At 49.8% G+C, this 17,851-nt stretch overlaps 1 protein-coding gene across 1 annotated transcript in view; it reads right to left on the reverse strand.

The window, feature by feature from the left end:
• PRIMA1 (proline rich membrane anchor 1) overlaps positions 1-17,442 on the reverse strand; it is a 370,760-nt gene extending 353,318 nt beyond the window's left edge. The window contains exons 1-2 of the mRNA XM_069637976.1: positions 16,682-17,442; positions 10,001-10,118 (exon numbers count right to left, since the gene is read on the reverse strand). Of these exons, the coding sequence (XP_069494077.1) occupies positions 10,001-10,090 (90 nt within the window). The 5' untranslated portion in view covers positions 10,091-10,118; positions 16,682-17,442. The remainder of the gene's footprint in view (positions 1-10,000; positions 10,119-16,681) is intronic.
• Between the last annotated feature and the right edge of the window lie 409 nt (positions 17,443-17,851).

Consider the following 17,851-nt stretch of genomic DNA (forward strand, 5'->3'; position numbering starts at 1 on the left):
TTGAATTAACATGCCAAGATTCACAGACAAAACTGCACAAATGAGATCATACACAGTTTATAGAAAGGAGAAGTGCTGGAAATATGATTGGGTGATGGTGGCTGTGGGAGGGGCGGTAATTGGTGGGCTACGATGGGGTAGTCCCTCTTTTATGTTGTTGGTCATCCCGGTTTTTCGTTTTGGAAATCTGGTCACCCTAACACAGGGTCTGTTGCCAAAATTACTCTGGGCCCCACAACTTGGTGTTACCCCTTGACGTCAGGCCAGGGTAGTATGTCTGCATTTCAGTAGGTGTGGAAGCAAATTACATTGCAAAATGGCTGCAACTGGGCTGCGTTCTTGCATTGATATAGGGAAGCTGCTGCCAGCCTGACCTCTGCATCACAAACAAGGAGACAGCTGCTTTGCCTAATCCCAGGGTAGGAAATGTGACAGGACAAGACGGAGAGCCACTATGTCCACGTGCCCAGTGGCTGGAGCAAGGAACTCCCAGAGCAGCCCACGCACCCAGAAACAGACGCTTACAGAAGACTGGGCAGACATGTTTTGTTAGGGTGAGTACTGTCAACAATTAAAACCAGCAGAGTCCAACTTTCATTATTTGCTCAAAAGGGTTTCTTACTGAATTACTATAACGTTTCAAATTTTACATTGCTGGCATTCTTATTTTCCCATAATGCTCTTTGCTTTTATGCAAATCTCCAGGATTTGGTTCTATGAATAGTGTGATGTGGCCTGGGTCCACACCCTCGTCCCAGCTGCCCCTCCAAGAAAGAGATAATTCCCCCAGTGCCCAAACCCCAAACGGTTCCCAGAACTCCTAGAAAGTTCTGAAAATGATAGCGGCAGCACTCAGGCAGAACATTGTCAAACTTCATAGCTGCTTTAGTCGGAACCTTACCCAATGTATCATTTAAGGGGGAGAGACAGGGCGAGGGGGATCGGGACATGGAGAGAGAAGGAGAGGGAGAGAGAGAAAGAGAGAGATAGAGAGAAAGGGGGAGAAAGAGATAAAGACATAGAGAAAGAAAGAGAGAGAGAGAGCAAGAAAGAGAGAAAGAGAGAGGGAGTGGGAGAGAGAGCGAGAGGGGGCGGGAGAGAGAGGGAGCAGTAGAGAGAAATAGAGAGAGGGGGAGAGAGAGGGCGTGATTGGGAGCGGGATTGAGAGGGAGAGGGAGAGAGAGAAAGAGAGAGAGGGATAGAGAGAGAGAGATAAAGACAGCGAGAGAGAAAGAGAGAGAGAGAGAGAGAGAGAGAGAGCAAAAAAAAGAGAGGGAGTGGGAGAGAGAGCGAAAGGGGGCGTGAGAGAGAGCGAGAGGGAGCGGTAGAGAGAGAGAGGGGGAGAGGGGGCGTGATTGGGAGCGGGATTGATAGGGAGAGAGAGGGGGAGAGAGAAAGAAAGAGAGTGAGAAAGCGAGAGAAAGAGAGAGTGAGGGCGAGAAAGAGAGCGGGAGATAGCGGGAGAGAGAGAGAGAGAGAGAGAGAGAAGGAGAGAGAGAAAGAGAGAGCGAGTGAATGAGAGAGAGAGAGACAGAGAGAGAGCGAAAGAGAGAGAGTGAGAGAGCGAGAAACAGAGCAAGAGGGAGCAGGAGAGAGAGAGAAAGAGAGACAGCAAGAGAGAGCATGAGAGAGCGAGAGAATAGAGCAAATGGGGAGGGCGGGGAGAGGAAAGAGGGGAGAAAAATAGAGGTGAGAGAGATGAAGGAAGAGGAGACAAAGGGTGGGAAATAGAGGGAAGAGGGTGGTAAAAGAGGCAGAAGAGAGTCAAAACAGAGGAAGGAAAGAAAGAAAGAAAGAAAGAAAGAAAGAAAGAAAGAAAGAAAGAAAGAAAGAAAGAAAGAAAGAAAGAAAGAAAGAAAGAAAGAAAGAAAGAAAGAAAGAAAGAAAGAAAGAAAGAAAGAAAGAAAGAAAAAGGGCAAGAGGAAGAGGAGTGAAAAATACATGGAGGGAGGGAGGGAAAGAGAGGGAGGGGGAGGGAGGGAGGGAAGGAAGGACGGACGGACTGCAGTAAGTTGAGGGAGCAGGGCGGTGAAGGATGAGAACATAACTTGTATTTATTTTTAAATGTCTTTATTGGCATTTGTGAGTAAACTTGTACAAGGATAAGATTCTGAAAGCAGTTACATTCAAAATGCAATAACTGGCGTAAATGTGATATGGTGATCAGCTTATAACCAACGACAAAACTATTAATAAAGAACAAACAAACTAAGGAAGAAAGGGAAAAGAAGAGAAAAGAAATAACAATAACAGTAACAGTGACTGTCCCAACTCTCGGTGTGGTTTCTTAATCAATGTCGCCAGGTTCGGGGAGTGGGTCCGGAGGCGGGTATCGGCTTTGCTCCCTCAGTACAGTTGCTGGGTGGAGCCCTTGGGTGTGGTGGGCTAATCTGTAGTGTCTGTTGCTTTCTAGGATGCAAGGGGGGTGGGTTCAAGGAGGTTTGTAGCTCGTTGCAAAGACCATGTCTCTAAGGAGGGCTTTCCAGGCCTCCAGCACATTGCTCACATCGTCGCCGCCACATTTGTTTCCCTCCTCCCAGGCTACAGTCTCAGCCGTAGTCCATCTTTCCATTTCCCTGATCCAGGGGTCATACCTGGGGCCCGCTGGGGCCTTCCAGGCCATGGCAATTGTTCTCTTAACTAGAAGGCAGGCCATATCCATAAGCTTCGTCAAGTGTTTGATTTTACCAAGTCTCGGATAGGTGCCCAGTAGGCACTCCTTGGGTGTCCACTCGTAAGTTTCTAGGCCAGCATTCCTGCAGGTCCGTTCAGCGGCCTGCCAGAGTTTCTGAGATTTGGAACAGGTCCAAAACATGTGAATCATGTCCGCCAGGTCTGAGGAGCACCAGGGGCACCTTGAGTCCGCTTTGTTGTTGAACGTAGATATCCGGTGAGGGGTCATATACGTTCTGTAGAGTACGTTCAGTTGGATCAGTCTAAACCTGGCGTTTCTGGATACCTCCTTTGGATATATCAGGGCTCTCGCCCATTCGGCCTCTGTGATTTCAGTCCGGAGGTCTGCCTCCCATTTTACCTTCAGCCGGGCGCTCTTTGGGTTGGGTCGATCGTTCAGTTGAGTGTACAACCTGGACGTCGGTCTCCATCCGTCACCAACGTCATACATTTCTCTCAGGAGGGGGTGAGTTTCTGGTTCCTCAGGCCATGCGACCCAGTTCTTTCTGGCCACATGTCTCACTTTTTGGTACCAGAGGAAATGGCCCAGTGGTAGTCCATCTCCTTCTCGAAGCGACTCGAAGTCCCTGAAGAGGCCATCATGAAACATGTCCCCCCATGTGTAGAGACCATGGTTCTCCCATCTCCTCATAGTTGCCAGGTCGGTGGAGGTTTTGCAGACATCCGTCATCATGGGGGTGTCGGGTGTATAAGAGCGTTGCAGGCCCGCCATGGATCTCACCTTGTTCCATACCCGCCTTCCAACCTCTAGTATAGTGGGTGGGTTGGGGGGTCCAAGTCGGGGGTTCCAGAGTAGCTCCTTGGGATACAGCGGTGAAGAGGAGTGGGATAGAAGTTCTAGCTCAGCTGAAGGTTCATCTGAGAGCCATTTTGCCAGGTGTGTCGACTGAGCCGCCAGAAAGTATCTCTGGAAGTCGGGGAGCTGAATGCCGCCCTCTGCGTAAGGGAGTGTGAGGGTATTCAGTGTGAGTCGGTGCCGGGCTCGTCCCCAGAGGAAGTCCCTGATCAGAGAGTCGAGTGTCCTGAAAAAGGGTGGGGGAATGTAATACACCACGTTGGTGAAATAGTAGAGGAACCTGGGGAGGATTATCATTTTAGCTATCGCCGCCCTCCCCATCATGGAGAGCGGGAGCTTTGACCAGAACTGTATGGATCTCCGCACTCCGCCCATTGCGGCCTCCGTGTTGGCTTTGTGGGTGGATATTGGTGAATGTGTGATGTTGAGGCCTAGGTATCGAAAAGTGTCCACCTGCCAACGGATCCCGATCTCAGGAAGCTCCTCCTCAGGTTTATTTTTCAGTCTTGCTAGTGGGAACGCGCAAGACTTCTGCCTGCTAAATCTTATCCCCGAGTATCTTGCAAAGTTGTCCAGAACATCCAATACAATCGGGGCATTCTCCAAGGGGTCGCGCAGGTATAGGAGGACGTCGTCGGCATATAACGAGATGATGTTGTCTGATCCTCCAATGCTGATGCCAGCGTCAAAGAACTGCTTCCTGAAGTATATTGCCACCGGCTCCAGGCCTAGAATGTACAGCATTGGAGACAGTGGGCATCCCTGTCTGGTACCCCTCTGGATGGGCCAGGCCCTCGATATCATGACACCCGTTTTAACTCTTGCCAATGGGTCGCTGTACAGGACCTCTATCCAGCGGATGAAGTGTTCGCCAAGTCCGAACTCCCTCAGGGTTTCGATCAGCCACTCCCAGTAAATAGAGTCAAAGGCTTTTATGGCATCCAGTGAGAGTACTGCTAGATCTTCCTCGCTTTCGGACGTCTGTGAAATGATATGTTGGAGCCTCCTGAGATTGGCGGAGGTGTTACGCCCCGGAACGAAGCCATTCTGGTCCTCATGTACCAGGGAACCGATCACCCTCGAGAGCCTTTTGGCCAATATGGTCGTCAATATTTTGCCGTCGTAGTTTAGGAGCGCCAGTGGGCGATATGAGTCACATCTATCGGCTGGTTTGCCTGGCTTGAGCATCGGGACGATGAGGGTTTCTCTCATAGTGTTAGGGAGAGTGCCCGACTCGTATGCCTCCGTATATACTGCGTGTAGTATAGGAGAGGTGATCTCCTCGTAGGCCTTGTAGAATTCTGGGATGAGTCCATCTGTGCCAGGAGCCTTGCCTGTGGAGAGGGATCTGATTGCATCTGTGATGTCCTCCACCGTAATAGGCTCCCCAAGTTTGTCCTGTTGTTCCTGGCTCAGCCTAGGCAGTCCCACCTCAGCCAGCGTATCCTTTATATCTGCTATGGGGACCTTCGTCTCATGAGTGTATAGGTCGTTATAGAATTCCGTGAAGGTATCATTAATCTCTTGTCGTGTTCTGCAGGTCTTTTCGTTCGTATCTTTGATCTCCTTGAGGGCCTGTCTCGGGTGCTCTTTCCTGCATAGCCATGCGAGTATTCTGCCCGGTTTGTCAGCTTCCCTGTGGGCCTTCGAGGTGCGCACAGAGAAGTCAAACTTCGAGAGTCTTTCCCATGCCTCCCTGCAATCCTCTCTGATCAGTTTCAGTTCAGCCTCCCTTTCGGTGGTTGGTGGGGCGCCACTTTCAAGTCGCTTTATTCTCTCCTCCACGACCTCCAGTTCTCTCCTCAGTTGTCGCCTGATCCCGCCCGCCTCGGCGATTATCTCCCCCCTTGTCACTACTTTCAGCGCCTCCCAAAGCGTGCTCCACTTCTCGACCGAACCCTTATTTATCGCTAAATATTCTTCCAGCTTTTCTCTTAGGGTTTCCTTGAATGCTGGGTCGGTCAAGGCATCTGATGGCATGCGCCACGTCGGGATGGGGGGGCGGGGGCCCTTGAGGGAGAGCTGCAACAGCAAGGGGGAGTGATCAGATATTGTTCTGCCCATGTATTCTGCCAATTCAACTTGCGGGGTTAGTTCGTTGGCGATGAAGAAGTAGTCCAGTCTCGTGTGGAGGCTATGGGGAGCCGAGTAGAATGAATATGATCTATCCGAGGGGTGGAGGTCTCTCCAAATGTCCGTCAGGTGTAGGTCTGCCACCATCCTGGGGAGGGCCCCAGGAGAGGCGCTATGGGGCATGCGTGGAGCTGTCGATCTGTCCAGTTCCGGGTTCATAATAGAGTTGAAGTCCCCCCCCCATATGAACGTATACTCTCGGTAGTGCAGCAATTTTGCGCATAGGTCCTTGATGTGTGAGGGTATATTGTGCTGGGGAAAATACGAGTTTACTATACACAGGGGAGTGTTCTCAAGCATGCCCCACACTATTGCATACCTGCCCTCTTTATCCAGCTCCGTTCCCATTTGTTGAAATGGTGTGTCCGGGCTCACCCATGTATAGACTCCTCTTGCGTACTTTGAGAAGGATGCGCCGCTACCCTGGCCTCCCCAGTATTTCAGGATTTTGTCTGTGGCCTCCAAGGTGAGATGTGTTTCTTGCAGGAGGGCCAATGATATTTTTTTCCTCTTTAGATAAGAAAAAATCCGGTTTCTTCTTATGTATGTTCCCATCCCTCTAACGTTCCATGTAATTAGCTTGAGTCTTGCTGCCATTGCATAAGTGGGTTCCTCGATGAGGGGAGTGCCACCCCTTCTCCCAGTGTTGCATGAGCCGTATTGTAGGGTGGGTGATGAGCCATTTGTGTGGGGTGGGTAGGCCCGCCTAGGCCCAGGAAATCTTTATTCATCCGGGTTGGGACAGTCATAACAATAACAACTTGGAACAAGTAACTAAAACTAATGCACCCAGCTTCAGCCACCGGGGTGGAGTGCTCGGGGGCCCTCGCGCCGTCCGACCTAGTCCAGGTCTCTGGCGCGAGTGGTTGTGTGCAGGAAAGAGGTCTGCACTGGTCAACGGTGGGTCCGTGGTCTGTGTCCATGGGCGGGAGGTCGAGTGAGCCCGCAGTCATTTAGCGTTCTGATGTGGTAGTTTTTCTTCAGTATTGGTATAGCCTCGGTTCGGTTTGGAGTATAATACCAAAGAAATGGGTGCTCCAGCCGCGTTAGTATGCGGTCAGCTTTTTGGGCGTGCTAAGTGCGTTCCTCTAGCGTGGTTTCTTTGGGAGCCTCAGCAAGGTTATTGTGTTCCATCCACATAGTGGCCGCTTCTGGTGATTCCAAGAATATTGCCCGCCCATTGTGGATTACTTTTAGTCGTGATGGATAGAGCAGCATGTATTTTATGTTCAGTGTCCTCAGCTGGGCCTTGATGGGGACAAAGGAATTCCTTGCTCTCTGCACCGATTGGGTATAGTCGGGGTAGATGGTAATCTTTGAGTCACCCCGCTCGATTATACCTCCTTCCCTCGAGAATTTCAGGATCACCTCTCGGTCGCGGAAGTTGAGGACCTTGGCGATGATGGGGCGGGGGTAGGATCCAGGCGGGGGGCGCTTCTGGAGGGATCTATGAGCTCTTTCAATGGCGAATCCCTGCGAGAGTTTCGACACCCCTACTTCCTGCTGTATCAGGGACTCCACATAAGCCGTCGGGTCCATGGTCTCCGACCCCTCCGGTACGCCCAGGATCCTGATATTGTTCCGTCTGGCCCGACCCTCTGCTTCTTCGGATCTCGCCTCCAAGAAGTGCACTTTCCGTTTGAGGTCCGCTACCTCTTTCTGTAGAGACGTCGTCTCATCTGAGATGTCCTTCTGGGAGGATTCGACTATGGTGACGCGCTCCGTTAAGTTGCGGGCATCTTGCCTGATAAGTTGTATGTCCGTCTTAACCTCCCCGATTTTCGTATCGATGAATGTCCTCAGGGCCGCGATCGCCTCAAGCACTTGATTATGTCTGGTCTCATCCCCAGGGGCATCTTGTGCTGGTGAGGTCTTCGGTGTGGATTGAGCAGCAGGCTTGGATGTTACAAAGGGGTCCAGAGTAGCGTGCTTGGCTTTGTTCCTCGCGGCAGCCATCTTGCCTCTTTGATGCCGTCGCCACCCTCTCCCCCGTGTCTATCGGCCGCGTAGCGATCTTCCTCCTGGCCCTTCTTGGCTGCTGCACCGGGTCCTGACGGTGCCCTCGAGTGGCCCGAGCCGGGGTGCACTCGACTGCAGGGAGGGACTGCTCGAGTCAGCGAGTCGCTGGCTCCCGGATCCAGTGCGAGCCGCTGGGTTATCAACGTGAGGCGGCCGCCATCTTGTGTGCCTCGCCCGGGAAGAAGGGGGAGCCAGCGCCGGGTCGCGGTAGAAGCTTCTCAGGCCCCGATTTTCGTCGGGGTTGGGTGGAAGACAAGGTCTCCCGCTTCGGCCGCCGGTGGATCTCCTCGGATGCGGTGTCTGTGGGCTGAATCACCTTGAAAAGGATCGGACTGCTGCGGCCCAGACGGAGCTCAGGGAACTCGCGTCCTCACTCCGTGGACATCAGGCCACGCCCCCTGAGAACATAACTTGTAAACACGCTCTTCAATAAACCATGTTCACTCCTTTGGAAAGGCATCCCTCCTTTTTAACCAAAAATGTTGCTCGTTCACAAACTTTCGTCACTTTCCTTTCTGAAGTATCTCTCACCCCGACTTCCTTTTTTTACCAACCCTAGATATTTCTCACGCTTTCACAATGTTCCCCTCTCTCCGGGGTCTGGCCCACCCTGAGACGGTATTTCTACGATCGGCCTAACACCTGGTGCTTTCTTGCCTCTCTGCTGGGCTTGCTGCCCCCTTCCTTGTCCACTATCCACAGCATCCCTTACAAGGAGCCTTAGGGAAGCATGAGCCCTGCACAACCGGACTAATCATTCGATCCCATATTCCCTGCCCTGCATCCTCCCCCACCCGCCCCATAGCGCCTTCTTCTCACATCTATTCCACTTCAGCGGCTCGAAGTCTCGAAGTGCCCTAAACTTCACATAAGCGCTTTCCCAGCAACTGACTCAACAATATGGCATGAAGGACTCGTCACTCAAGACAACCAACCACAAACAAATACACACACAATGGGGGAGGGGTTAGGGACAGCAAAAAGTAGAACATTTAGACAAATCTAATTTAAGGTTCCCATCCTGGATTTCAAACTCTTGTGAACATGTAGCGGCTGGAGTGGGATTTTTCAAAGACTGGCATACACCTTGTGACCCAGGTTGTTTTTCTGTTGTTGTTTAAACTGGAGCATTTTTCGCATCACTGGCCAACCTTTTGGCAGTCAACTTCTCAACATAACCACTAAACATAACATACAGTTGTTCAAATGTAACTTTCTTGAGAGCCCTCCTTCTTCTTGCTGATAGATTTGTATCCATCAGCTGTGATTTTTGGATACTGAGGTTTGAGCCTCATTACTCCATCTTCTCGATAGCATCACCAACTCTGCGTTTTATACAGTGATATGCAGCAGCTGGCGCTTTAGATGTGTTTGGACTAAAACTCCCATGTCCCTTCACATCGACCTTGCTGGCTAAGGCTCATGGGTTTTGTAGTCTGAAACATCTGGAGACCCGAAGGCTGCAGATCACTGCTCTAGCGCATTGAAAAACTCAGAAGGAAAGGATCCAACAGAAATTCCTATTTTCACCAAACTGACAATGTGTGTCTTTTCCACGTCATTACACAGAATTTGAATGAATGTAACACACATGCTTCCTACGTCCGGTGTTTGCCTGACTCCCCTGTGTAACTGTGCTGCTCATCCCATCTGTTGTCTGCTGCAACCTCATGCTCTCCGGATATGTTGGACTACGATGCCCATGATCCCTCACTACTGACTATGTAGGCTTGAGTTGATGGGAGTGGTAGTCCAAAACATCTGCCGAGCCAAAGGGTGCGGACCTCTTCAACATGTGAAGATTCTCCTTCAACTGTGGCAGACTGCCTGTGTGCAGGGCCGGCCTTAGGCCTGGGCGACCCGGGCGACCGCCCGGAGCGCTCTACTCACCGTCTCATGGTAGAGCGCCCCGGCAACAAGAGAACTCGGTATAGGCGTCGCACTGGCTGTGTGGTCCCGAAAGCTAGCAGCCAAATACATGCAACAGCCCCATTAATATTTCCTTCCTGCAAGATGGCATTTTCTTTTTCTAATTAAAAGCTGTTCAATTTCAATAACAGAGCGATTACGACAGAAGTTAATAATCAATTACCCCTTTCCTTGGTTACGCTATTTGGTCGTGCAACTACAATACTGCATCACCCTTCCCCTACAATAGACAAAACAAACTCCAGCAGCACTGTGAGGGCAATTTTCTTATTTGAGCGCCTGGAGACTGCCCTTGGGTGTTAGCGGTGCACGGTATAAATTAACATAACATAACATATTAGCTGACTGCATAGTAACAATTCTCTGTGACATGCTAATGGCAATTAAAAAGCAAGCAAGGACGCAGAGCGGCGCACAGCCGCCTCTTACCTGGATGAATCCCCAGAGGGGGAGCAGGGCCCAGTGAAGCAGCAGGGGGGGCCATGGGAGGTGGGGGAGCAGCAGCTCCCTGATCAGCATCCCTCCACGCGTCTTCCAACCTGCGCAACTGGACATGGACATGGGCGTTAGTCAGACTCTGCGCGTGGCGAAAGGACAGCGCGCGACAACCCTAGAAACCGTGGCAGGGGTTGAATCGGGTGGTGCGCCGGCTTAGTGGTACTAGATTACTCCAGGTCACCTGGACACAATGTTTTAGGCGCTTTTTTTCACATTTGGCAAATTAACACAATCAGGGCGTCGGGATCTTCGTTCACTTAAATTGGACATATTGTGCTCACGCAACTTAATTTTTAAGAAGAATGACCTGAAGTGGGCAAGTTGGGTGACAGCGAGTAAGTTGGTCACCCTTTGCCAATAAAACTCACTCTTGCTGAACAACACAAGGCTGCAGTTCATCCTGCGGCGCGTGGCATATTGGTGACCACACTCACGCACAACTTTTGGCAAGGTCACTTCAGGACAGACACCACAAGACAAAGGGCTTCAAACTGTAGGGCTGCCCCACCAACCCCGGAAGGGGCCTGAAAGATGTCACAGGGGGGGGGCACGAGGCTCTTCAAAAAGGAAGTACAGGGACTGCTTTTAATATAGCAATAATCACCCGTTCTACGGGCTGCAACGGGTGGTAACAGCTCGGCCCCCAGTTAATAGGCCTGGGCGTAGGAGGGCCTTTAACAATAGCCCATGATACAAGCAACCTGATTGGTTGCACTCCCTGCCCCGGGTGCTAATCGAAAATATAAACAGATATGGCATGGGGGTGGGACGTGGGGGCACAGCAACAATATTTGTTTTCAAGGGTGGGCTCAGCAGCAATATTTTGTACTCAAAGGGGAATCGGCCTTAAACAGTTTGAATACCACTGCCATAAGGTTACTTTTGGAATACAGTTTCTAGATTGTGGATGGTGTTCGGGAGTCGCACCCTACCTTAGTTGCAGGTTACCCCTTTCACCTCTGGGCAGACACACACACACGAAAAGGTATAGACTGATTTTGAGCTCGTCTAACACCCCCAATGCGTTTGGATCGAAACTTGGGCAGGTGCATTCTGTCCAATTTTACCCAATATATTTTGGTACTGATTTTTGAGCTGATGTAACATGCCTAAGGGTTTTCAATAGAAACTTGACCAGGGGCATTCTGTCCAATTCTACCCAATATATTGTGGTACTGATTTTTGAGCTGATGTAACATGCCTAAGGGTTTTCAATAGAAACTTGACCAGGGGCATTCTGTCCAATTCTACCCAATATATTGTGGTACTGATTTTTGAGCTGATGTTTCATGCCTAAGGGATTTCAATAGAAACTTGAGCAGGGGCATTCCAACCAATGTATTTTCATACTGATTTTGAGCAAATGTAATCTACCCTTTGCATTTCAATGGGAACTTCCACAGGTGCAATTTACCCTTCCCAATATGCTTGTACCAGTGATTTCAGATGATCTCTAGGTGCCCAATGTATTTCAAAAGAAAATTGAGCAGGTGCGTTCTACCCAGTTCTACCCAATATATTTTAATACTGATTTCGAGCTGGCCTAACGTGCCCAAGGATTTCTATTGAGCTCTAGCTCAGATTCACTGCACATGCTGTCATGTTTATGGGGACTATCACCATGGCACGCGATGCATGGTTTCACAGAGCTTGGGGCTCTTGAACCCAAACCACTTTGTTGAAACATTGTGGCAGCTCCTCTACCCCCAATGCATTTTTACGCCAATGCAGAGAGCAGGGTAAATCAGCGAGTTAAGCTCTTGATTCCAATTTTTTTTGTGGAACCCGGAACCCCCCCGGGGAACCGTTCTCGTTCATCCTTCTGAATGTGTGACATTGACTACCACTGAAATAGTTAATAGCAACACCAAATTATTACAGAGCTTAGAAGTGGGGCAATAAGCATATACAGATGGGGTTTACCATCCCATTGTGTCTAATACATTGCAATGATGAACCTGGCCTGCCAGCTTCATCCAGCCTCCTTTGATCCACCTTCCCTGCTTATTTCACTAGGCTGCTTGATGAGTTCCAGCGTGCCCAACACACTTTGAGCTGGTCACGTGTGTGCAAAGCATGTACTCAGGGATAGCAGCAAGTCTCTGGAGTCTAATGTGTTTCACAGTGGAGCCTGAGCGAGTCTAGTGTGGCCCGTCTCATTATAATTGGGACGATCTGGACCTGCTGTCTATATGCCATAGGATATGGAAGTGTGGAATTATGTCTCAATGGTGCTAGCTCCACAGGTACAGTTTCAGCCAATCGTCTAAAGGCCCATCAGCCCTCTAACGATATATGATATGATATGATAGGTTATTTTCAATGCGCTTAATACCCAGAGCTCCGTGTCGTCTTGCTTCCAAGGCGAGCACGTTGCCGCTCAGCTATTCTCCCGAGACAAATCTGTCTAATTCAGGATCCGTATAAATGACCTGTCTAATTCAGGATCCGTATAAATGATCGAATAAAAAAAAAACAAAGAAGAAATTACCGAATTTGATTACCTATTGTTTTCGACATTTTGGGTCATTTTTAATAAAATAGAGGTGTGGGTTGGGACAAGGGTATTAGTTAAGGTAGGGGGTGATGGGTGCAGGGGTGTCCCTGCGCATTATTAGAAACAAAAAACTTGGTCATTTCTCCTTTCAAATGTTTAAATTCGATAATTTCAAGGGAAACCTATAGTTCATATCCTACGAAAATCGAGCATCATTTTCTGATGGACATTTGCCTTTTCGTACCCTGCCAATGTGATTGTCTTCTTAGGCAGTGGCGCGTCCCGACTCTTTTGACTGGGGTGGCCCGAGTGGGACACTGACTTCTGCAGGGGTGGCATGAAGTACGAGCCCACACACACACATTATAATCATAGTTTAGGATATCGAGGTGTCACCTGGGGTGGCCAATCAGATTCCAGGGGTAGCACTCCAGGCCACACCCGGGACACGCCCCTGTTCTTCGGGAATGATTTCCAAGATGTTCAACGATAACTCAGGGAGTGATTCCAACTTCTCTTTGCCTGGAATTCAGTCCCCAAGCGGGATTCATGTTTCGGGATTGGCGACCACTGTAGGTCAAGCAGCCGATCGCCAGATATCATTCGCTTTCCTATGTCCCGCACCCTGCAATTTTTAGCTGCACATCTTAAATACTCCTCTGTGGTCTAACACCTCCTCCAAACGCAGAGTTTACTTGGCAGGCAGTCATGAGGGCTAAGTGTTAAGTGAAAGAAACATGTGTTAAGCGCTCTTCTGCCTAGCCACTAAAGCTTGAACACTTGGAGTGGTGTTCTTATCCCTAGGACCTACTGTCCCCATCGTGTTTCCACTACCGCAAGTTATTAAGAGTTAAAAAAAAAACTGGGTCTATTGCAATCAAAGCCCCCATCATGTAATTTGAGTGAATTTACTGTACCGAGTTTATTTTAATAGCAAACACAGTAGACTCTGCCTGGGTGATCCTACCTTTTAATTGGACCAACGCAAGTGATATATCAATCATATATATATATATATATATATATATATATATATATATATATATATATATATATAGGCTCTCTGGGCGAACCCCTATAACTTCTCCAGTTGGTTCAGGGCCACACACCACTTCTTCATGGGATGATTAGCAGTAAACACTTCCGTCAAATTCTCTCCTTTGCACCTTTGACTTTTTGTTGACACTTCAGGTCTGCGCGGCATGCCTGGTGTGAGACTGTCCGTTCCATGTGCCTACCAACTTATCAGTGGCCCGCCTCCGTCCGCTATGCCCCTTCCCTATTATCTGGCAGACTTGTTCTTCTCCGCAAGCGTTCACACCGGAGAGACTTACTAACTCCTCGCCTCCCTGCCCCCCCCCCCCAAAATGCTTGCCTTGGTGACATATGCTTTTTTGCCATGCTATCAAATAAATATTTTCTTTACAGAAATAGTCAAGGGCGTGTGCGAAACACTGCGCCTCCCCAGATTGGCACCAGTGCCAACAAACCAGTGCTTCTGTTAAAAACCATCTGTCAAGACACAGGTAATTTGAATCAGGGGAACCCAAACAAGTACGGGTGCTCACTTCCCAACTGAAAAACTGTCCCTAATTTGCAGCGTTTTTCATGCATTTTACTTCATTGCTTCTCTCCAAAAAAAAGGTGATGAACACTACACATTTACAGTGGGTTCACAGGCACAGAGTCCCCATGATTGTGTGTCATCAAACGCACACAAAAAAGGTTGGGGACAATATGATACGAGTGGTTATTTATAACACATTTAATAACGAGAAGTTTCTAAGAGCGGACGGGGGATCGAACCTGTGGTGCTCTGTGTTGTTTTGCTTCCAAGGTGAGCATGTTGCCTCTGAGCTATCTTACCAAGCCAGTGCAAAAGCATGTGCAAAATGGTTATAGATACATTGACTGGCATAGTGTTTTAGGACACGTTTGGACAAAAAAGCAAATCTACAAACTGTCCCCAGCCTGTCCCCAAAGTAATTCCACCGCAAATGTGAGGTATTAATGCAACAGCAAGTGTCCCCTTTAAATGGGCAGGCTCTTACTGGTTAGCTAGCAAGCACCCTCAACTCTGAACTTGGATATTACCAGTGCTTCAGTTAAGCCCCGTTTGGTGATTTTGAGTCGAGAATTGGCCAAAACACTTTCCAGACAAGTGTGCCAAGAAGTCAAAGGCTTCTGCGGGAGGCCCTCTGTTTGAAATAGGACTTCTCATTCTGGAGTCAAGAATCATCATGCTGGTGGTATTTTTTATGTGCCTTGCGCATTTCCCAGAATCCCTCTCTCCACTTCCTCTAACCATATTTGAACTTTGACCTCAGACTTGAGAAGCGGCATGCAGGAGGATTACACCGCTCTTCTTATCTGGATATTCAAGCCCAATGTGTTATCCTAGAATGCATGGACGCAGTTTGACTTCCAAAAGAATTGACTTACTTCCAAACTGTTGGCATGGAGTTGGATCACTTACTCCCGGAACTGATCCCTGGGCATCGTTAGTTACAGAAATTCTCCCCAGACAATAAAAACAAAAAAGATTGCAAAAAATAAAAAATTGCAAAAAATATTAAAATGTTTGCCCCTAAATGGTTTACGGCACCCCCACATTTCTGTGAAATTGGTTCAAATATTAAAAGCTAGGAATACAATCCCAGGTGTTTAAAATATGTAAATATGCTAATAATCCAATTCCTGCGTGCGGCCTCACAAAATCAATTTTCCATGGTGGGGCGGTGCACCTAAATTAAGTATTCAGTTGAAACCCACCCCTGTGGCCGCCGGGACTGTGCCCGAGTCCCACCCTGGCACTGTATGGGCAGAGTCCGTCCCAGCTACCTCTGGCACTCCTCACTTCATCCACAGGGGGAGGTCAGGTGGGCTTCTTATGTAGCCAATAAAACACCTCAGTGGGTTAAGTGCTGGCTGATGAGTCCTGCTTATCATCTGCAGATCCCAGGTTCGAATCCAAGCAAGGCTAGCTAATTTGTTCACCCTTCTGATAACAATCATTATTTGGAGAAGGCGCTATATGAATAACACATTATTTTTAGATGTCTGTCGGCCCCAAGTTGGGGAATCATAATGCGCCAATTTTCAACTTATATCTAGGTTTGAAACCTCAAATGCCCACAAGCAGACAGCTTGCCCCTATACGGCATGCCCCCCACCTCCCACTGTCTTAGGCCACCGTTACCCCTAAGCATCCCGGAAGTAGATTCCCCCACATTTTTTGAATTAAGAGAAATTGACTGAACAGCGCTCCCTGAAATGGACTCTAACGCTGGGGTCTAGGAGTCGAGTCTGGACTGATTAAGTAAAATTAGGCAAAGCCCCCCCTTTCTGCCGCGAGCCCCAGAAAAAAGGGCTATCCCCAAACTCGATTCCTCGGGGAACGCGAATACTAAGTTGGAGAAGCCCTCATTATGCCCCCCACTATCCCGCCTAATAACTTCTAAAGCATGGCAGGGTACCTCCTTGGACTGAAAAGCCACCCAGACCCCCCCCCCTCCTCTCTAGAGCCTTCACGTTTCAAGCAGTGGGTGGGCTCGGGGATGGCAGGGGGTACGGCTGCCCCCCGTGCCCCTCCCCCCACCCCGTATCTCCCCTGGTGCTCAGTGTGCCCGAGCCTCCCACTGGCACCCTATTATTCCCCCCACGTCCCATTGGCACCAAAAGGTGCCTCCACTTCTGGTTTCAAGGGGTGTGAAAGGTGCGGTTACGTTGGTGCTGGAACACGAATTTACTGGTATGAGGAAGTTTCAAAGTAGGGTGACCTGGTTTTACACAAGGGGAAAGAGTTGGAGGGTTGCAGATTCTCGCGACCCCCCTCATCCATGCAGCCATTTCACTTGCAATGGTCAAGTTGATCCCCGCTCCTCCCCCCCCCCGTCCCATCATAAATGTATTAGATAAGCGGCTTTAATCTTTAATGCATAAAAGGTACCGTTTTAAAAGAAGAGCGGTCGTGGTGGAAATGTGCCCCACCCCCACCCCAAAACTAGATGGCTGGGAGGCTTGACTAAAGGACAGCCGGCGCAATTGAAAAGCGCGTCAAGTGCGTGTATTTATGAAACAGGCGCAATGTCACGGCGGGGTGGCGCAGCTCTTACCCTCCGGGCAGGATGTCTCCTCCGGGGAAAGTTCTAGCGGTTTCCGGATCCTCGGCTCTCCATCCTGGACAAACGCTGGCCCCAGGTGCTTGCCTCCTTCACTTGATGCAAAGTTTGTGAAGGGGTGCGGGGAGGGTGCAAGGGTTCGAGATTAGGGGTGTCTTCTCCAGCAGTGTGGCAAGGGTTCCTAGGAAATCCTGCGCGGGGGTAGAAAAAAAGAGACGAGGGGGTCCCGCGATGTTCCTCCGGCCAATGCGAATAATTAAAAAAAATAAAAACGGAAAAGCTCCAGCTGAACTGTTAAGGCAAATGTCACATCCCAGAGGCGAAACAACATGCATGTATATTTTTAATGCATGTTATGGTAACTTGGGTGAGAGAAACGCGAGCGAAGTTCAAAGTGTCTTTCACGCGAAGAAAAATGCCTTGGCAATTAAAATTAAAATTAAAAAAATACAAACAACTTGAAAGTGGACTCTTCAGGCAGAAGAGGAAGAGACGGTGCTGGCCGACTTTCTCCTGGCACTGTTGTTTGTTGTTCTGGATTGGGAGGGGGGGCGAGGTGGGGGTGTCTCTGCCGCCAGTGGTTCTGCAGCTGTCCGTCACCACAGCCCGGGCAGAGAGTGCGTGCTGCGTGTGTGTGTGTGTGTGTGTGAGGGAGAGGGTGGCACAGCTCGCCTCAGAGAGCGGAGGGGCTGGCGCTGCACAGTTCCCCGAGCCAAGCCAGCCTTCCCCGGCCGAGAGTAATCTATTCCCAGCGTGCTGCAGTCATTTTTCATCCCACCCCCCACCCCCCCCCCCCCTTCTTTCTTCCAGTCAGACTGCTGTGTCTTCGGCGCTCGCGCATTTCCCCCCCACCTCATACACTCCTCCCGGTGACAGTGGAGTCCCCGCGTAGAGGGGGGTTCCCGCGCTTCCCACGGGCTCTCCTCAGAGGGAACACCACCGCTGACAGCATTTCACAAGAAGCGAAAACGCTGATTCTGCTGCTCAGCCGTCATGCCCACCACCCCCCCCCTCTCCCAGGGGCCGCCCCCAACCCTTGCACCGCAGTCTACAAACTGCCACCCCCGGTACCAAAACACACGCGGGCGGTTGGCACTGGGAGCCTTTCAATTCTTGGGAAACATACAACGCTCAGGCCAACTCTCCTCCATTTTAGGTTCAGTT

This window comes from Ambystoma mexicanum, chromosome 14, assembly GCF_040938575.1.
Source record: "Ambystoma mexicanum isolate Mex_15411 chromosome 14, UKY_AmexF1_1, whole genome shotgun sequence".
Lineage (NCBI taxonomy): Eukaryota > Metazoa > Chordata > Amphibia > Caudata > Ambystomatidae > Ambystoma > Ambystoma mexicanum.